Raw genomic sequence first — 21,702 nt, forward strand, 5'->3', positions numbered from 1 at the left:
TAAAAAATAGTGGAATCCATAACATTTCAGTTCTGTGTATTTGAGGTTCTTTACAGAGAAGAGGAAACTTCTTTACTTAGTTATCTTGAAATTGCAATCACAGCTTCCTTGAAATACTTTTAGAAGATATTTTTAAATTCTTTTGTATGAAGGTCTCAGGTTGGACAAAAGCCACATAGTAGTAACCACCTGTCTAGTGACCATATATTTTAGGCCTTACTATCAAAACATTATTTTTTCCTTCTAGGTTCTTCAACAGAACTTTGAAAAATCAGCAGAAAGCAAAAATGTCCCATCAGAACAAGAACCCACTACTAGTAAAGGTAAGAAATCTAAATAAGTATTCAATTTTAAGATTATTTAAAGTGCTATTTATGTGCTTAAAAATTGAAAAGAAAAAAATTCTTAGCTGATATAAGTTTGAAGGTATTTTGGGCCTAATGTATGCCCCTATTCTCCCCCTAAAAATGTAGAAAACATAGGGTTTTGTTTTCTGCCAACAGTTGTTAAAGAAAAGTTGACATACCTAAATACACAGAAAAAAATCTATAAGGAAGATATTTTTAGATAGAAATGTGGGGGATTTAAAAAAAAACACCTGTTCCTGGGCTTATGCATTAGAAATCAGATGGATTTTAGGAATCTAATATTTAAAACAACCCAGATTAAATTTGGAAACTTGATAAGGAAAATTTATAGTTGCCTTTCTTTTGTTCTTAAATGTCTTAAGTGCTCTGACTCATACATACTGCTTTTATTTCGTGTAGTAATAAAATTTATCAGCTGTTGCATTACACTCATGCTGAGATTTTTCTTTATGACAGATGACCAGGATAGTGTTCCTGTGAAACCGTGTTACCTCAATATCTTGGAAAATGAGCAACCTCTAAGTAGTACTGTCCAAAAGGACTCCCTTACTGCCACTGATTCATCTAAACAGCCTAGCGCTTTGCCTTTACCTTTTACTGAAATTGAAACCTTGGTGCCTAGAGTCAAAGAAGTTAAATCTGCTCCGGAAACTCCTGACAGTTCTCTGGCTGGAAGTCCTGATACTGAATCTCCAGTGTTAGTAAATGACTATGTATGTATCCACTTACCTTTCTAAATATTTCTGCATTTCATTTCTGTGCATATTTATTTTCAGGTTAACATTTTCAGCATGTAAACACAACCTTTATGTTTAGGTTTAGAAACTGTCAATCACTTTATTTCTTACTCAAACTTATTTTAAACTTGAACAGAAGGGTGATTAAGGTGACTATCTCAATACCTAAAAGCTATTCTGCTGTTTATAATTTTGAGAATGGAAGAGATGAGTTTTAGGTGGCAAACTGAAGGGAGTTCATTTTTAAGTTCAGATCTGATAGGATAATGATATTTGAATCAGCATTACTCTCTTATACTACTCATACATGACTTTTCAGCTGTTTATAGCATTTCATAAATTTTGATAAACCTGAAAGTTTACATTTGGAATGGGAAATAAAACAATTTGACAGCAATAGTATTTTTAAAAAATATTTTTTTTTATTGATTTCAGAGAGGAAGGAGAGGGAGAGGGAGAGAGAGAGAGAGAGAGAATCATTGATTGGCTGTTTCTTACACTCCCCCTACCCCCATTGGTAATTGAGCCCCACAACCGGGGCATGTGCCCTGGCCGGAAATCACACCGTGATCTGGTTCACAGGTTGATGCTCAACCACTGGGCCACACCAGCTGGGCAGCAAGAGTCTTTATGGCTATACACTGAATGACAGAAAACAATGATATGCTACCAAATCAGGACCTTTGTATCAATTTAATTTTATAGCAAGCAGGTTTATTTTTTGGATTCTTGGGTTGTGTATGTTTTATATACTTCGTCTTAGCAAAAATGAAGGGATTTATAACAGTGTACTCTTCGGTCTAAGAGTGTTTCCTGTATTTTTAAAATTTACATCAATTTTCTTCCTAAAGATAGATTTACAATTATGATTTTATAATTTCTCAGAAAAGGAGCTTAAAATGTTTGAAAAAAACATTAGAAGAGTAATTCTTAGCACTCTGTTTTATTTTCTTCATTAACAGTAAAATTATGCACCTAAAACTCTTAAAGTTACATGTTAGATTTATTCCTATTATCATTGATGAGTTGCTGAATGAAGTACTGCATGAAATTAACTTGAAATTAGATTATAATAAAGGGTCTTGAATTTGAGGCAAGGACACTACTGAAGGTTTTTGCATAAGAAAGTGAGATGTTTATAGTCATGGTTTTTGAAGAAGAATCTATCTGATGGCTATATAAAATATGTTGTCAAGGGAGCAATGTTAGGAGTCTCCATTATCATATAAATACAAAATAGGAGCTAAATGGGAGATGGGTGAGAAATGGTTCAAGAAAAAGAAAAACCTACAGTTTCCACTTGGGTAATGGTAGGAGGAGAATATTATTAAAACTCGAGAGGAGAACTAAGAGAATAAGAGAATTCAAGTTCCAGTGTGAGCTGGTCAGAGATGTGAGTACTAAATTCCTGCCTCATTTTTCTGGTTGAGCCTTCACAGGTTGATATTGAAAGTCTGTAAATGTTTACTTAGATTCTGCTGGATACAGGTCTGATGTATTCTGTAAACATATCAAGGACCAAGCGCTTTTCTTCTGGTTATTTTAGCCAATTATTTCTTCCTTTAGCCCATATAAACTGGCTCTTTGTTTTATAAAATAAGAACAAAAACACAAAGTATGTTCCCTGAAAGTATGTAACCCTTCCTGTGAACTCCAGGTTTCTGTTTCATTATAGAGTTTAATTATATTAGAAAACCAAAGATGGTAGAATTTTGTCTCTTGGCATGGGTGACTTTGGTTTTAAATACAGAGATGAAGCGGACTGCCTTCATTAAATGCTAATTTGTTTATATTACAGGAAGCAGAATCTGGTAATATAAGTCAAAAATCTGATGAAGATGACTTTGTGAAAGTTGAAGATTTACCACTCAAACTGACAATATATTCAGAGGTATGTGACTCTTTAATTAAACTTATCTTTATATAACAAATATTAAGATGGAAATGATTTTTTTTCCCCATCATTCCAAAGGCAGATCTAAGGAAGAAAATGGTAGAAGAAGAACAGAAAAACCATTTATCTGGTGAAATATGTAAAATGCAGAGTGAAGAATTAGCTGGGAATTCTCACACACTAAAGGAACCTGGTATGAGTTATTAGTTTTAACCAAATTATATTGAAAATTTACTGTCTTACACCATCATTCATAAATGGAAAGTGGGTATTTAGACCTACCTCTCCTTTCATTGTTCATATTGGGGTTGTTTGGTTTTCTGTTTGCTGCCTTTGTTATTTTCAATATATACATTTTCTAGTTTCATCAGCTTTGGTCATTACCCAGTTACTCCTTCCTTCTTCCTTTTTCCTTCTGTTCAGTTTTCATCATATTCTTACATTATTAAGGTTATTAAAGTAAACACTTATTTTTATTTTTGTTGTTAATCCTCACCTGAGGATATTTTTCCATTAATTTTTAGAGAGAGTGACAGGGATGGGGAGAGACAGAGAGAGAGAAACATCTATTGTGAGAGAGACACATTGATCAGTTGCCTCTTGCACAGGCCCCGACCAGGGCCAGGGATCAAGCCTGCAACTGAGGTATGTGCCCTTGGCTGGAATTGAACCTGGGACCCTTCAGTCCGCAGGCCAACAAAATCTTCTCTATTTTCCTGAAGATGGTTCTATATAAATATGAGTCATCACAGAGCCAAGTGATAGTCCCAGATTTCCTTTATAGTCTAATAGAACAACCTCTGGGCCGCTCAAAGAGCAGTTCTTGCATCAAGGACCAAAGATTTTTGTTGTTCTTGTCTATCAATTTATCATTAATTAAAGTCATGTAAGATTTTTGTTTTAGAAATGGGATGAAGAGAAGGGCAGACCAAATATCAAACCTTCAGTTAATTTCCCAGTCTTCAGCCTAGTTCCCATTTCAACTGGTACCATCTCATAGTGTGTCCAGGCCGCGGCTTCCTCCACTCTCACTGAACCTCCCTGTGTCAGCGTCTGGGAACTTGATGGTGTCTTCTGTCCTCTGTTCTCTCAGAACCACTCTTCTTTTGTTGGTTTGGATTTAATTCATTTTTACACTCCCCACCTACCCCCCTCCTACCCGTAACCCCTGAGAGAGAGATAGGAAGTATCTGCTCAGAAGTCTGCCATCTTAACACAGAAACCCTCATCTATTCTTTTAAAACTTACTGTGTGTTATCAGGGAGTTATCGTAGCAAACTAAATTAGTATTTCCTTGGTAATAACTTTATATTAAAAGTGAAAATTTTAATGGAAGACAAAAATATTAGAGTGAATTCTAGTAAGTAAAATTTTAATTCAAGTAATTTATAAGGCCTTAATTATTATTTTGTTTTTCAGAAGCAGTGGGGGCCCAAAGCACATGAGATGTCTTCAGAGGCTCATCTAACTTCTCTCTTTACATAGTCAATGCATATATGGAACTGGTTCTAAATAAACATCTGTTTTGAGCTGTATAAAAATGTAAATTAGTTTGACACTGCATTTTTGATAGGTGTGCTAATTTCTGCCCATGGCAGTTAACATACGAAACTAACTTCTGGACAGATTCAAGTCTTGATACACTGTGGGGTTTTCTTTTTCTCTTTCCTATTTTCCCCCCATTGTGATGTTTGGTAATGTTGAATTTAAAATGTAGTTTTAAATAAAGTTTGAACTTACCTGTAAAGTACCTTTTTTGGAAATTATGTTGAATTCCATATAGCAAGATACTGCTCTATATAATTAGGCTGTTCAAAGAGGTAGTGGTCGAGAGTTAGAGAAATACACTATTATAAAGTCTAGCCATTATGGCAGGCTTCCAAATAATGCCAGTGTTACTGCTCTTGGGTCTAATGTTCGTATCTTATTCCTGTTCAAGATAGGACAGGTTATAAAGGTTTCTAGGATATCTGTGAAGTTATCGTAGAATATATATTAATACTCTATTCAAATTGGATAATAAGTTTAGAACACATGTCCTTGGTACTGATTAGATAATTTCCAGAATTTTATTCCTATCTATGTTGTCTCCATCTGAAAAGAAAAATGTTTTATATAATCAGAGAACATTTCTGCACAGACAGTAACATTGTAGTTAATTTTAAATGAAAAACTGGGCTCTTCCAAGTGTGGATTAATAGAAATAAACTCATGTACCAGAACATTAAGGTTATGTATGCCTTTGGATGAACTATTGAGATGGTAGTTTAATACCAAAGCATAGCAGTTGCTTCTGTGAGTAGTGAGATGAAGTAATGAGTAATGAAAATCTATGTGACTTCATTACTAAGTCAACCAGCCTTTAAAAGATCGTTTACCTTAGATCCCAAACTTGCCATATACCTAGTAATGCTCCACAGAACCAGTTAACAGTTATTTATTCCAGGTATCTTTTAAATTTGTTAAAAAATGACACCCTATAAAAATTGGTTGGTATTCCTTTAAAATTCTTACCTGCCTGATAACTTGATGTAAAACTGCAATGCCCAATCAGGGAGTATGAAACGAACATTTTCCTATGAGGACACTTACTGTGTTGCTACTTAATTTAGAATTGTGAGACATATATCTCCTACTTGAATAAAATCTATTCAGAAACCTGTCATTCCAGAATCAGGAATTCTTATCCAGTTGGCTTTGCTTCAGGGAAATGGAAACAGTAAGTTAAATTTTATGTACACTCCAATTCTGTGTTTGTTTTCTAGGTTGTATAGGAGGGGGAAACTTCATTTTGGTACTCAAGCCAGGCCTCACATATTGACTCACTCTCCCTCTGTATGCATGCTAAGGGTGGATATAATGGAAGAGTTGTACTCATATCTTAGTTACTGTTGTACCTGTGATCCTTATCAGACTTGTTTATTTGACTTAATGTTATAGCTGCTGTAATCATTTTAGTAGATAACTAAATTTTAAAATACCTAGAGCTTGAGAGCAAATAACTAGTTTCATATGTTTTTCCCTAGTAGCTATTGCTAAAGAGTTAGGTATTTAATATTCCTGTCTGTCTTAATTTATAAGTTAAAAATTTGGTTAGAAATAAAAGAGGGAGAAAAGGTCAAAATGAGAGAGAACCCTACACAGGTTGAGATAATGTCTGACGTAGTGAGCGCAACAGACTGTGCAGGTACTCTTTGTATTTTGTAACACTCACTTTGGGTAAATGCTTTTTCACTGTTAATAAATGTATATCCTGCATATGACCCTGAATTGCATTTTCATTTAAATTGACATATTTATGCTTAGAATTTATTCCAGAATTGGGGCTTGACAATTTTAGATGTAAAAAGAAATCAAAACATGAAAAATAATGACATATCAACTAGCCGGAGAGACAATTTATTAAACTTGAGACTATTTTTCTTACAGTGCAGGTATGCTCTACTATTTCTTACTATCTTATGTGGAAAACATTTTTGTATTTATTTAAACTTTAACTGGTGTATTTCCGGCTTGTTGCTAAACTTTAATATAAACAGGCCATTCTTGATCTGTCAAAGAAATAATTGGCTCTGGATTTCACTTGTTTCACTGTAAAAATGTGGTTGCCCTGTCACCTGTCCTGGAAGAGGCAGTGTTTCTTGTTCTTGCTGTACAACTCTAATGGTTACTTTAGCATTTGCTGTCTTTACATGTCTGGTCCTTTCCTCATATTGACTGGTGCTTCTGATTAAGGAATGGGGGAATCCTATGCCTACAAATGACTTTGATTCAGATATAAGAAGAGTTTTAATTATCAATTCATTTCATCTGCCCAGACTCAGAAATATCCATAAACGAACCTTTGAGCCCTAGCTGGTTTGGCTCAGTGGATAGAGTGGACTGAAGGATCCCAGGTTTGATTGTGGTCAAGGGCACATGCCCAGGTTGCAGGCTCAATCCCCAGTAGGGGGTGTGCGGGAGGCAGCCGATCAATGATTCTTTCATCATTGATGTTTCTCTCCCTCTCCCTTCCTCTTTCTGAAATCAATAAAAATATATTTTAAAAAAGAACCTTTGGGCCAGCAATTTAAAGAAAACTTGATTTGGTTATTTTGAAAAATAGTAATGTAAAGTTTCAGTACAACAGAGTTCTCTCATATATTCTTTTTTTAAAAAATTATTGTTGGAAGTATTACACATGTCCCCTTTTTCCCCCCCATTGACCTCCTTCAGCCCACCCCGGCCCCCACCATCCCACTGTCTGCGTCCATGGTAACATTCTTGCATTAAGACTTGCTATGTGTAGTTAGTTATCCCTGATATTTAGGGCTATCAAATCACATGTGATTAACTTAAATAGTAGTTGTAAATATTGTTATATTGCTAGAAATCCTCACCTTTAAAGAACTATATCTCCCACAGTCTAGCAGCCTGTTTAAAGCCATCCTATTTTTTTAAAAATATTTTATTGGTTTTTTAACAGAGAGGAAGGGAGAAGGATAGAGAGTTAGAAACATCGATGAGAGAGAAACATCAATCAGCTGCCTCCTGCACAACCCCACAGGGGATGTGCCCACAACCAAGGTACATGCCCTTGACCGGAATCGAACCTGGGACCCTTCAGTCCGCAGGCCGATGCTCTTATCCACTGAGCCAAACCGGTTAGGGCAAGGCCATCCTATTGATCAAATGACATCATGAAAGAAATTTTTAAAATATTTTTTTAAATTGCTTTTGAGAGAAAAAGGGAGAGGGAAGCATCAGTCAGCCACAACCCCACATGTGCCTTCCTGGGAATTGAACTGGCAACCTTTCAGTGCAAGGGACAGTGCCCAACCAACAGAGCCACACGGGCCAGGGCAACATCATAGATTTTTAAAGTATAAAGTGCTATGCCAATTCACATTAGTAATATTTAACATTGGTGTTAAACCTCTCTCTTAGTGAGACTGTGGACAGTTAAGAGCTCTTCCATCTCCATTGCTCCTTCACCTGTTGGATATTCAGTATTTTCCTAGAAGGTGAATATGAGTTAGTCTGTCCAATGTTCATGTAAATGTTTTGATGATGAGTGCTAACAAATGTAAGGCACATATGTATCCATGTTTGAGGAAAGAAAGGCACAGGAAAGGGGATCTACCAGAACCTACACTTTGTTCCATATGTTCTTTGCTTAACACATGTTCTTTTCTGACATGTCCTGGCTCTGTACTCTTTTTGTGATTTTCCACTCTACGTAAGGGTGTGAGGTCTAAAGATAAAGAGCCTTCGTTCTAGTGGATCTTAGATGTAATTTTCCCACAGTGTCACCATTCTAGTTATCGTCCATTTCATTTCCTCTCTTATTGTCCCTCCCAACCCCCAATGTTTAAGACATAGATAAATGGAGTTCAGTTAAGCTACAAATTAGTATTTCAGATAACGTTTTGGATTATATAATTTTCAGTTTCACCTTGGATTATATCACATGTTTTTTATATATACCCCTTGTTTTTTCTCCTTACCTAAAACTAGGTGGAGAAATTATAGCCCCTGGTTTGGATGCAACCAGTCCAGGATTATTATCCAGCATTTCTAAAAATACAATCTCATTAATGTCCTCTCCAAATTAAAATAGCAATTAACACTACTATCCAGGGGGAACCATTGTCAACCTGTTTATAAACATCTCCTAATCATCTTTTTATGTTCTAGGTGTATATCTATGCATAAGTATATATAAATAGGCCTGCCTATACTATATATCCTGAAGTAGAGCAAACAACTCTACTTCATATTTTAATATCAGTTATTACCTTCACACACTTTAGTCCTGAGGAATCAGTATGAAACAATTAGCATCCCATTTTATTGTGCATATCAAAGGCTACTTGAGAAAAATAATACAAGTTTACCTCACATTTTTATAAGAGGAACAAAATTCCAAGTAAAGTTTTTCCATTAATTGAATCCTATTTTAACACAAATCCTCTTATAATTCTTCCTGCTTCAGTAAGATAATACTGGCATCACTGTAATTTTGAGGTAACAAACCAAGAAAACCTCCATTCTGGGAGGAAAAGCTGTCTCTGAACATCTGCACACTGGGCTGGTAACAGTGGGAAAAGAAGTGGCAAGGACTGTCGTGTAAAACTAACCAGTCATAAGCTGAATAACCCACTTGCACAATTCTTGTTCACACACACACTAAGTAGCCTTGATTTCTCCATAATAACGCCCACCCTCAAACCAGCACATAGTTGCACACTCGGTCAGTACACAAGGCTGCTGACACTGCTTTATTGGACATCATGAATACAACTGACATGGAAATGAAGTGGATACGGTCATGCCCAACTGGCATGCAGTTCACAGTTAATTGTGAGAGTTTGAAAAATTAACAAGTGCGATTAGCATTATTCATAAATATATTGATTTCTGAAAAACATTTTTAGTAACTACTTAGTTTAAAAAAATACATATTGATCAAAAGGACAAACTCAAAATCTATGAAGTGGATGATCCCTAGGAAGGTTAAAAAAATGGGTTCATATTCCGTTTTCCACAAGTCTGACCTGTTTATCTACTATTAATTCACAGAACCTGGGGCTCAGTTTTTGAAGCTAACGTCCTGGGGTTTCTGGGAGGTAGGGAGGGTCATTACGAAAAAGGAAATCCCTCCATTCTGTGTATAAAAGACTGTTGCATACTGATTGCTTCGTGACCCCTAAAAAGTACTTCTATTTAGAGTCAAAGGCCCAGGTGTTGCCCATTAAGAAATACACAGTTGAACGCATTTCTCGCTCCAAAGTTAGTGAAATAACATTGCTGTCACAAACAGGAGACAGTGGCATACTGTATTAACTTGAGTAGCAGTTAGTACCAGGAGGAAAAGACTGCTATACAGGAAAATATACAAATCTGTAGATAAAAGTGGAAAACAATTTGCTGTAACTATTATGCAGATGTACTGATTCAGCGCCCACAAGACACTTGCTTTATTCTATGGAAGTGGGTCCCACGATAGTTTAACTGTCCATCCCCAAATATCAAAGTGAAATGAAACTCAACAAATTCTAAATGATCGTTGTACTTAAATTATCTGTAAATAAGAACAATCAACTGTTGCAGCACAAATGCCTGTGAATTGTAAACATACAAAGACGAAAAAGCTCATGCCTTAAAGAGAAGCTGCCCTGAGTCTTAGTTTTTGGTCAGAGATCAGATGGCTGCACCAGTGGGCCACATGTGAGCTCCCACCTGATGGCACAGTGCATTCTGCAGGCCAGGTGTGTGCTCACCAACCTACACAAGGGTCTGGGCAATCCCGCAGGTAAGTTTCAAATTGACCTTTGGTAACGTCCATCAAGGTTGTGAATACAGTCAGCTGAAAGAAAATTATTTTTACTTTAAGGATGTTTTCAATTCTAAGATGTCTTGATTCATATTAGCATTTCTTATGGAACTGCTATATATAAATATATAAAACAAAAGTTACATAATATAAAGTCTAAATAATAATAAGTTAATAAAAACAACTGACTTCAACAGAATATTATTCCAGGTTGTGAATATGATAGGCTTGGGAGAGAAGCAAGGTCTCTTCCTGGGCAGCACGCTGCTTCACCAGCAATGCTGTAAGACGTAGCCTTCAGCTTACAATGTGTAGTCAGGCAAAGCCTAATGGTGTACTATGGAGTATGAACAGTTTTGCTTTAGCTGTCCTTATCCTTAAAACCATACACAATGGGGGTCACTATGCAGGCATGCAGATTACAAGGCATACACACGAGGCACATGGAATCTAAATAACCACTGTGAGCTCAGGATGATGGCATGGGCCAAACAAGAAGTATGGCAGGGTCAGGGGGCTTTAGGAAGGCTTCCTGTAGGAGCCAGGTGCGGGCTGAATGCTACGGCAGAGGTGATGGAGGCAGGCTGATTTTAGGGAGGGTTAGGGGGAAGGACCAAAGAGAAGGGCAAATGGGAAAATCAGGGTGTGTATATCCAGAATACACAAGGGTGACTTATTAGTACATTGGGTGACTAGGAAACTGCATTTTTAGCTATCGTATGGGGAAAAGATAAAAGAATGTAATAAAGTTTACGAGAAACCCTAATCCACCAAGACACAAAGCTCTGCCTCAAAATGGACTTTGGTCAGGTTTGAGGTGCTAGTTGTAGTGTACAGCATAAGATTCTGGTGGACAGGGAGAAGTCAAGGCTAAAATGCTACACTTAATTCAGTGCCATGTAAGTAAACCTAGACATCCAAGCCACAATGATTGGTTTCTTTGTCCCGTCCCAACAGTTACTATGTTAGTCACACAAAAACATTTTTAAAAACCGGCCTTAAGCTGAACATGCCTTGTGATTCTAGCTCTGATTTCTCCAATGATAACAGGGAAAGATAAAACAAGACCAAATTATTTCCCCTAAAAGCAAATATATGTATATATTTTAAATACCTTGTTGAGGACAGGTTTTGTTGACAGGATATCATATATAGTTGGTAATGAGATATTCTAAAACACAAAAATAGTTTGTTCAGTACATTAAATACAGATGTCAACAGCCTTATCCATACAAATGGGTCATTAGAAACCAAGACATTGCCAATCAACCTCCCCCGGCACCTAAATGAATTTCCCTTGGGGTTGCTGATAGAAACACAGGTAATGGTTCTAATGTTTCACTTTTTCTGACTCTTCCTCCCCTTTTAATTCTTGTCTATCATTCAGCTTCAACAAGTGATTTCCAGAATTAGAAAGGGAAGTACAGCAAAATTTTGCTCTTTAAATTAAAAACAAAACAAAAAAACTCCGTGGGGACTATCCATTGATAATGGATAACATGAGGTTTATAAATTCAACAAAGGCCAAATAAAAATGCCAGAACTAATACAACCTTAATGGGAACCTTTTCTTTCTATATCTGACATTGTGAATGCTCTTTACCTCCTGGGTTGTCTGGTTTAGACACGTCTTAGCAGCTGATCTGCGATCATCGAGGAAGAAGGGATGTTTCCAACGGTCATAGTTAGTTTCTACGACATACCACCTATCCTGCTGGAGGTCGAGTCTAGAGACGAAAAGAGATTCCTCTCAGGCCCGTGCCTTACACCTGTACATATGTCAGTCTGTGCTTCAGCTTCTACTTTGCTTTAACAAATGTACTTACTCATAAACATCCAAAGATTTCTTTCTTTCTCGTGTAATCACACAGCCCTCGCCGGACTTGTTGCCTCCCAGGATGAAGTATGCTGGGGCCAGTATCTTCGTTTTGGTCAATATATTCTTGGCTTCTTCATAACTACATAAACACATTTTTTAGAAAAGAAACATTTTTAGTTGACTTGGAATGGAAGTTTTTTAACTACAGAAACAAAGCAAAAACAAATATCTGAGGAACACATTTTAAAAAGGATGGTGAGCAAGGCTCAGGAAGGAACAATCTGGCTCCCATGTGGTGAAACACAGATCGGAAATGTCCCCTCTAGGCTTAAGGACAAACAACAGTCTGAAGAGATCATCTTCCACCTTCTTGTCTATGCCTTTCACTCAACAATAGAACAGGGAGAGTAGTATTACTATCTATAGGACTTAAGGAATAGAGAGTAAACCTGGAAAATTAGGGCTATTGATCAAGGAAGAGGATCTTCAAAGATGATTACTAAATCTTATTGCCTGAAAGCATTAAAAATAGAATTGATGCCCCTTTATTCTAGGTCATTTAGATGTAGTACTGGCTAAAGGCAGTTTTGCTATTATAAGATTTCTGCACCAGCACAGAATATAACTTCTAGGTTAACAGGTATTATGATTTAAATGGATATTTTATTATATAACTAGAGGCCCAGTGCATGAAATTCGTGCACAGATGCAGGGGGAGGGGGGTGCTCCCTCAGCCTGGCCGGCCGGCATCCTCTCAAAATCCGGGACCCCTTGGGGGATGTCCGACTGCCAGTTTAGGCCCGATCCTGCAGGGATCCCTGTAGATCAGGCCTAAATTGGCCGTCAGACACCCCTATCTCAATCCGGGACCGCTGATCCCTAACCGCTCGCCTGCCTGCCTGATCACCCCTAACTGCCTCTGCCTGCCTGATTGCCCCTAACCACTCTGCCTCCCTGATTGCCCCTAACCGCTCGCTGGGGGGCGGCTGGTCGGGGTGAGGGACCATGGTTGTTCTGGTCTCTGGTCGTTCTGCTGTTTCGGTTGCTAGGCTTTTATTATATAGGATTTGTATTTTGGGTATAGGTCCCTTCACAGTGGCACTATCTCCAGAACTTTTTAAACAAACAATTTCCTTACTTTAAACACATACACCACACACACAAATGAAGAATTCCATATGAGATTCACCTACAAAATTCTGAAGTGATTCTTCAGTTGAAGATAAAGCTGGGAAATATTTTTCTATTTTAATATGAGTAATTTAAAATAAACAGTATACTAAAAGAATCATACACCATGTCAAGGGGAACATAATAAAGGCCATAGATGATGAGCCCACAGCTAACATCTTATTCAATGGTGAAAAGCTGAATGAATGCTTTTCCTCCAGGAACAAGACAAAGATGCCCATTTTATTCTATACTAGAGGCCCGATGCACAAAATTCATGTAAGAGTAGGCCTTCCTTCCCCCGGCTGCTGGCACCAGCTTCCCTCTGGCACCCGGGATCTGGGCTTCCCTCCGGCCGCTGGCAGGCACCTGGGACCTGGGACCCAGGCTTCACTCGCAGTCCCAGCTTCATCTGGAAGGATGTCTGGAAGGACATCTGGTCTAATTAGCATGTTATGCTTTTATTATTATAGACTAGTAGCCCATCATGCGATACCACGCGCAGTAGGCCGCTCACCGCTTCCCCGGGAGCTGGCGGGAACCGCAGTGCACCGCCAGGAGCCGCGCTGCTTCAGCGGGAGGCGGACCCGTCTCCTCTCCAGGCCGCACTCGTCTGTGGAGGCCGTGGGCCAGCCCCTCTCCCCACTCCACCCCCCCCCCGCCCCCGTCCACCAGAGGCCCTCCGCGGCCAGGGCGTTGCCGCAGTGACGAAGCAAGCATCCCGCCCCAGCTGCTCCGAGCCCGCTGCCCAGAGGCCCTCTGTCGCCACTGCAATGAAGCAAGCATTCTGCCAGGCCGCTCACGCTGCCCGCTCTCAGCGACAGTGCCCCCCAGGACTGGAGGACTCCGGCGAGGCTGAGGGGACTGGGCGCCACCATCTTTGTGACAGAGTAACAGTTAATCTGCATATTACCCTTTTATTATATTGGATAATATTGGCAGTACTAGTCAAAGCAATTATGCAAGAAAAAGAAAAGGTATCCAAATCAGAAAGGTATGCTATTTATGTATTATATATAGAAAAAAACTAAAGACTTCACACAAACAAAACCTGTTGGAACTAAAAAATTCAGTAAAGTTGCAGGGTAAAAAATGTACAAAAATCAGCAGCTACGCACTAATAATGAACTATCCAAAAGAGAAATTAAGAAAATAATCCCATTTACAATTATATAAAATAGAATAAAATACCAAGAAATAAATTTAACCCAGGAGGTGAAAGACCTGTACACTGAAAACTAAGTCTGATGAAAGAAATTGAAGACATAAATAAATGGAAAGATACTCCCTGCTCATGGATTGGGAAATTAATATTGTTAAAATTCTATACTACCCAAAGCAATCTACAGATTCATTGCAATCCCTGTCAAAATTCCAATGGCATTTTTCACAGAAGAAAAAACCCTAAAATTACATGGAGTCACTAAAAAACCCTGAATAGCAAATGCCATCTTGAGAAAGAACAAAGCAGGAGATATCCCACTTCCTGATTTGAAATTATACTGCAAATCTATAGTAATCAAAATAGCATGTATTGGCATAAACAGACATATAGCTCAATGGAAGAGAACAGAGAGTCCTCAAACAAATCCATGTATATACAGTCATTTAATTTACAACAAAGGAGTCAAGAATACCCAATGGGGAAAGAATAGTCTCTTCAATAAATGACTTTGGGAAAACTGGACAGCCACATGCAAAAGAATAAAAGTAGACCATTATCTTACACCATACACAAAAATCAACTCAAAATGAAATAAAGACTTGAACGTTAAGACCTGAAACCATAAAACTAGAAGAAAACAAACGGTAAACTTTTTGACAATGGTATTGGCTATGATTTTTTTAGACTTGATACCAAAATCAAAAGCAATAAAATAATGAGACTATATCAAACTAAAAAGCTTCTGCACAGCAAAGAAAACAACAAAATGAAAAGGAAACCTACTGAATGGGAGGAAATATTTGCAAAGCATGTATCTGATAAGGGTTTCCATCCAAAATATATAAAGAACTCATGCAACTCAATAGCAAAAAAATAAAATAAACCACACCAAAAAACCCTCAAACAATCCTATTAAAAAATGGGCAGAGGTTCTGACTAGACATTTTTCCAAACAAGATATACAGGTGGCCACCAGGTCCATGAAAAGATGCTTAACATCAGTAACCAGGGAAATGCAAATCAAACCACAATGAGATACCACCTCACACCGTTAGAATCACTTTTCTCAAAAGACCTGAAATAACAAGTGATGGTGAGGATGTGGAGAAAGGGGACCACGTGCACTGCTGGTGGGAATGTAAATTGGTACAGCCACTATGGAAACCAGTATCCAAAAAAAATCATGCACCCCCATGTTCATTGAAGCATCCTATCTATTAAAGAGGGAATATGCTAATTGACCACAACCCCCGCACAAAGATGTGGTGCCCACAGCCAATAAGGAGGGATTATGCTAATTGACTGCCACGCCCTCAAAGATGGCGGCACCCAGTTCCCTCAGCCCCCCAACCGCCCAGGGCCAGCCCGAGGCGTAGGCAAGCCTCGGATGTCAGCTGTCCAGCTGCCCAGGGCCAGCCCGAGGGACAACCAAATGACTGAACAAGCAGGCTGCGTGGGGTGACCAGGCCACAGGGGGGTTAGTGAGGGACGACCAGGCTGGCAGGGGGGGGGGGCAGTTGGGGGCGACCAGGCCAGTAGGGGGGGGCTGTTGGGGGTGACCAGGTCAGCAGGGACATCAGTTGGGGGTGACGAGGCTGGCAGGGGGGGCAGTAAGAGGCAACCAGATCGGTGGGGCGGGCAGTTGGGGGTGACTAGGCTGGAGGGGGGGGGTGTAGTTGGGGGCAACCAAGCCGGCAGGTGGGGCAGTTGGGGGTGATTAGGCTGGCAGGGGGGGACAGTGAGGGGTGACTAGGCCAGCGGGGGGTGGGCAGTTGGGAGCAACCAGGTCGGCAGTGGGGGGGCAGTTAGGAGTGACCAGGCTGGCAGGGAGGGGGCAGTTGGGGGTGACCAGGCCAGCGGGGAGTTGGGGGGACGGCACTTAGGGGCAATCAGGACGGTACGCAGAGGCAATGAGGGGAGATCAGGTGGGGGGCGGGGGGAGGCAGTTAGGGGCGACCAGGCAGGCAGGCAGGTGAGCGATTAGGAGTCAGCGGTCCAGGATTGTGAGAGGGATGTCTGACTGTTGGTTTAGACCGGCAGTCAGACATCCCCCGAGGGGCCCCAGAATGAAGAAGGTGCAGGCTGGGCTGAGGGGACCCCCTGTCCCATGCACAAATTTCGTGCACCGGGCCTCTAGTCCTATCTAATAAAACAGTAATATGCAAATTAACCACCATTCTGCTACACCCATAAGCCACACCCACCAGCCAATCAGAGCAAGTATGCAAATTAACCCAACCAAGATGGCTGTGGCCACGGAGAAAGCAGGAGGGAGGCTTGGGATTCCCAGGCGATGGAGGAAGCCAAGCTTTCAGCACACCCTGGCCGGCCCAGGCCTATGCTTAAGGCTACAAAGTTTCAATTATAGAAGGTAAATAAATCCCCTGCCGCCACAGAGCGAGCAGAAGGCTTGGCTCTGCTCCAGGCTACAAAGTTTCAATTATAGAAGATAAATAAACCCGATACCAGGGCCTCTGCTTGGGTTGCCAAGGGACGTGGCCGGCCTGCAAACCACCACAGGCCCCTCGCCCAGGCCGCCCCACGCCCCAAGGGAACCCCCACCCTGATCTGAGACACCCTTCAGGGCAAACCAGCTGGCCCCCACCCATGCACCAGGCCTCTATCCTATCTAATAAAAGAGTAATATGCAGATTGACCATCACTCCAACATTCAATATGGCTGCCCCCATGTGGTCAAAGATCCTGCCCCCATGTGGACACAAGATGGCCACCACAAGATGGCAAGCAGGGGAGGACAGTTGGGAGGGACCAGGCCTGCAAGGGAGGGCAGTTGGGGGCAATCAAGCCTGCAGGGGAGGGCAGTTATGGGTGACCAGGCTGGCAGAGGAGAGAAGTTGGGGGCAAACAGGCTGGCAGGGGAGCAGTTAGGTATCAATCAGGCTGGCAGGGGAGTGGTTAGGGGGTGATCAGGTTGGCAGGCAGAATTTGTCAAAACATTTTGTAAACCTTAAACTAATGTTACACTTTAATTATATAAATAAAAATAATCCTACCTAATAATAGAGTAATATGCAAATTGACCGTACCTTCGCTATACCCACCAGCCACGCCCACCAGGAAACCGTCGCAGGGACACTGGGGTGCGACGGAGCCCAAGGCCGGGAAAGCCTCGCGCGGAGGCTTTCCCGGCCTTGGGCACCAGCGGGGAGCCTGCACGGATCGCAGGCAATGACCAGGGGGTCGACTCCTACAATCCTTAGCAGGGACGCTGGGGTGCAGCAGAGCCCCTGAAAGAAGGCAGAAGGCGGTGGCCACAGCCAAGGCCTGGGTCCCTGGTGCCGGCAGAAAACTGGTGCAGGCAGCCAGGTGAATGAAGGTCTATTGCACAAATCTTCGTGCAAACAGGCTGCTAGTTTTAAAATAAAATGAAATACTAAATTTGATAATAAAGCAAATGGATTACCTTGTACTATTTTCCAGAACTGCTCTAGTAAGAAACCCAATCCATGTGGCATCTTTCTTTCCCAAAATCCATTCTAGGACACCTGGAAGAGATCACACACACAGTGTCATGGGACCTGGAAGAGGTGAGAGTGTTCACCAGAACGCACAGTCCAGCCCAGCCTCCTCTGAAAAATCTATGAAATTTCCATTTCACGTAACAGCTGTCTACTCACCCATAAAACCGCCATTTGTGCTGAAACGCTCATTTAGTGTAAGGCTAAAGAGTCCCTGAGGAAAAGACAAGGGAGTGAAGTCAGGAACTTGGACCATCCTGTTTCAGGCCCTCTCACTGCACTGTACGTGGTATATTGAGACCTGGACTGGGTAACAGGGAATGCAAAGATAATAATCGTGGTAATACCACCTTGTATAAACAGAGCTTTTCGGGAAGTTCAAAGGATCTTCACACCTACTGTACGAGACAAGTAGGTGGGCTGGTACTGGCCTCACTTTTCTAACTAACTGCAGGGCAGAGATTTAATGCCTGAGGTGCCGACAGGCAGACCCAGGACCAGATTCCAGATGGATGTTCCCAGCCCTCGACATCCAGCCCCATGCTTTTCAGCAGAACAGGCTGGGAATCCTTCATTCCTTTCCACCCTCCTCTGCGTGGAGCTCAGACCTCTGAAGGTGACAGGAAGCACAAAGGGACACCCAGGGGCTTCATATTCGTTGTAGGGCCTCGTTTCCTTAGGTTCCACCCTTCTCAGGGAGTAAGAGCAGGACACAGAGCTACCTGTAAAATTACGTAACGGCAGGGTCCTTACCGGTTTGAATCCTGTTAACATGCCCACATAGCCAGCAAAGCTTGCCGCCTTGAAGACCGTCTTATTGCTTCTCTGGAAGTCCAAGTTCACTGTTAAAGGCTTTAGCTCCTCAGTTACGGTCCAGGTATTATTATTTATATTCCACCTACAAAAGACAAATTTAGTGATATTTAAGAACAATGATGATAACGATGAATATGATGACGTTGGCCAGGCATTATACTAGGTCAGTGGTCGGCAAACTGCGGCTCGCGAGCCACATGTGGCTCTTTGGCCCCTTGAGTTTTTAGCAAAGGCCAGCTTAGGAGTACCCTAATTAAGTTAATAACAGTGTACCTACCTATATTGTTTAAGTTTAAAAATTGTGGCTCTCAAAAGAAATTTCAATCGTTGTACTGTTGACAGTTGGCTCTGTTGACGAAGGAGTTTGCCAACCACTGTACTAGGTACTTGACCTATCTAATCCTTAACAATCAATCCTAACAAGTACTTTGCATCACAGGGGAGGGGGGCTGGGGGCTGGGTAGAAAAGGTAAAGGGAGTAAGAAAAAAAATCCTCATAGGCACAGACAACAGCATGGAGATGACCAGAGGGGCAGGGGGTGGGGGGAGGTAGAAGAAGGTAAAGCGGGGATAAATGGTGATGGAAGGAGACTTGACTTGGGGTGAATACACGATACAATGTACAGATGATGTGTTATAGAATTGTACAACTGAAATCTATATAATTTTATTAACCAATGCCACCCCAATAAATTCAATAAAAAAAGAACAATATAGGTGGTTTTATCCTCCATTCTTCACATGACAAAAGTGAGGCTCAGAGAAGTTAAGGTATTTCTCCCAATATATAAGTCTATAAATAACGAACTCCAGATTCAAATTTAGGTGTCTAATTATAAAGCCCTGTTATTTTTTTTCCCCCAGAAAGAGCAAGAAGACATAACATAGAATGCTATTCTTCCTTTTAAGCAGTATACTAGACATGCATCTGGGCCTTCAAGCACACTCCAAATTTTTGTTCAGTAGGTGCAACTCAGTTATGGACTTACCAATAACTGAGCAAGAGTATACCCATCTTATCTCAAAACTCAGGAGTCCACTCTTGTCACTTCTGGCCACACTTTGAGGGTGACCTGGGACTTTTCACCATTGTAATAAACCTATTCTTCTCAAGGACTGATACCATTTTCTTTACTTACCCAAGAAATATTCCAAAATCCATGTTTCGCCCATGTACTAAATGACCTAATTGAAAATAAGCAAAAGAGACATGTAGGAGCAGTTATGATAGTACGATTGATCTTAAATCAAAGCTGGACACTGAAGTTTGGTTAAATGATAGTCACAGCTATTCAATCCAGCAATAATCAGCCGCGTCCTGGCACCGTAAGCCAAACTGTTGTCCCTGTCACATCAGCCAGATCCCCCCATAATCTCCACGAACACAGGCTTTCAGGTAAGATAAGAATATGGGGGAAGGATCAATGGTCATTCTTTGGTCCACTATGACAGGGTCCTATCGGAACATAGCTATTTTAGCCTCCCCTAATGTGACCTGCAAACATGCTTCAGGCACTGCCACCAATACCTGGGCCCCTCAAAGAACAGGTAAAAAATAAGAGTGAATTGGGGTAAATCACGCTGTGCCCTGTACTCTGAGGATCTGCCAGGAAAACATGGGAAAGTGAGGGAGGGCTACATGGGGCCCCTTGGCTGAGAAATGGTGGGAGAAGATTGGTCCTGGGCTTCCAGGGAAGGCTGGGACATTAGGCATTACGGGGTAATGACGCACCCTGTGGGTACTTATATCACATCACGAAGGTGGGTACGAGTAGACTGTGAGGACAGTCCTGAGACACTTCTTCCCAGTTGTGTCATGTGCCTGAATTAAACTTCAATAGGCATTACAATGATCTTAAAGTAAGGATCGTTTTCAATCCACTTGTAAAACTTTACCAAGATCCATACTCTGTATGCAACATAACACAGAATTTGCATGGCAAGCCTAGATTTTATAAGTTCTAATTCCACTTATTTGGAAGTTTCTTCTTTGACCCTGTGCTTGGCAGTGCTCACCCTCCCTCAGCATACTTACCTTTCTTGTCCTCTGCTATGATTGAGGTACAAATGGTAAAAAATTCATAGAAAACATTGAATGAAATAATCTCTCCTATGAGAAAAGAAAGGACATTTTTTGGTTAACATACAGAACCATGACATTATTAGAAAATTCTCCTTTAAGAAAGGGTTGGACTATCGTTCTCCGTGTGAGCGATTGCTTTGGCATGCCCATAAAAAGACATGTACAAGAATGTCCATAACTGTTTATTCTTAACATCCAGAATCTGGAAACAAGCCAAATACCCTATTCATACAACAAGTATAAGCAACCAAACACAATAGTGCATACTGTTTGGTTCCATTTATAAGCAGTTCAAGAGGCAAAACTAATCGAGGTTGAAGTCAGAACAGCCGTCACCTGGGGACGAGGCATTGTCTATTGTCTATGAAGGGGTATGATGGAGCATTCTGGGTAACTGGGATTTTCTGTATGTTGATCTGAGTTGCAATTACATGCATGTATTTTAAAAATTCTGTTGAACTGTATGCTTAAGATCTGTGCGCTTTACTGTATGTGTATCATACCTCAATGGAAAACATTTTGTGCTTTATTACATTTTTTTAAGAGCTGAGAAATGAACTTTACCTAAAGGTAGGCCAGTAAGATCTGCAATCCCCTTCATTTCCTCCTCGTAAGGGCCAGGAATGTTGCCAAGTAGACCAGGCTGAAAACCAAATAAATGAACGATCATTCGACCTAAAGAGTTGCTTTGAGATGTGGTTCTCTTACATATAATTTGTTCTAGATGCTGCTGCCACAATAAGTGATCCTATTTTTAAAGGCACTTTTACACCATGTATTTCTAAAAGATCTATGTCATACTCACCGTAACCCCTGCTTTGAGACCCGGGAGCTCATCTGTTCTGAGGCATGGTGC

At 40.7% G+C, this 21,702-nt stretch overlaps 2 protein-coding genes across 7 annotated transcripts in view; one reads left to right on the forward strand and one right to left on the reverse strand.

The window, feature by feature from the left end:
• PCM1 (pericentriolar material 1) overlaps positions 1 to 6,262 on the forward strand; it is an 85,989-nt gene extending 79,727 nt beyond the window's left edge. For all 6 annotated transcript variants that reach the window (XM_028152625.2, XM_028152623.2, XM_054720105.1 and 3 more), the window contains 5 exons: positions 248 to 323; positions 825 to 1,081; positions 2,904 to 2,996; positions 3,078 to 3,192; positions 4,419 to 6,262. In XM_028152625.2, the coding sequence (XP_028008426.2) occupies positions 248 to 323; positions 825 to 1,081; positions 2,904 to 2,996; positions 3,078 to 3,192; positions 4,419 to 4,444 (567 nt within the window). In that variant the 3' untranslated portion in view covers positions 4,445 to 6,262. The remainder of the gene's footprint in view (positions 1 to 247; positions 324 to 824; positions 1,082 to 2,903; positions 2,997 to 3,077; positions 3,193 to 4,418) is intronic.
• Positions 6,263 to 9,240: 2,978 nt separating this feature from the next.
• ASAH1 (N-acylsphingosine amidohydrolase 1) overlaps positions 9,241 to 21,702 on the reverse strand; it is a 31,738-nt gene continuing 19,276 nt past the window's right edge. The window contains exons 5-14 of the mRNA XM_028152645.2: positions 21,411 to 21,489; positions 20,799 to 20,873; positions 19,903 to 19,948; positions 18,701 to 18,845; positions 18,107 to 18,161; positions 17,893 to 17,974; positions 12,141 to 12,272; positions 11,918 to 12,041; positions 11,429 to 11,485; positions 9,241 to 10,347 (exon numbers count right to left, since the gene is read on the reverse strand). Of these exons, the coding sequence (XP_028008446.1) occupies positions 10,258 to 10,347; positions 11,429 to 11,485; positions 11,918 to 12,041; positions 12,141 to 12,272; positions 17,893 to 17,974; positions 18,107 to 18,161; positions 18,701 to 18,845; positions 19,903 to 19,948; positions 20,799 to 20,873; positions 21,411 to 21,489 (885 nt within the window). The 3' untranslated portion in view covers positions 9,241 to 10,257. The remainder of the gene's footprint in view (positions 10,348 to 11,428; positions 11,486 to 11,917; positions 12,042 to 12,140; positions 12,273 to 17,892; positions 17,975 to 18,106; positions 18,162 to 18,700; positions 18,846 to 19,902; positions 19,949 to 20,798; positions 20,874 to 21,410; positions 21,490 to 21,702) is intronic.

The sequence above is a fragment of the Eptesicus fuscus genome, chromosome 8 (genome assembly GCF_027574615.1).
Source record: "Eptesicus fuscus isolate TK198812 chromosome 8, DD_ASM_mEF_20220401, whole genome shotgun sequence".
NCBI lineage: Eukaryota > Metazoa > Chordata > Mammalia > Chiroptera > Vespertilionidae > Eptesicus > Eptesicus fuscus.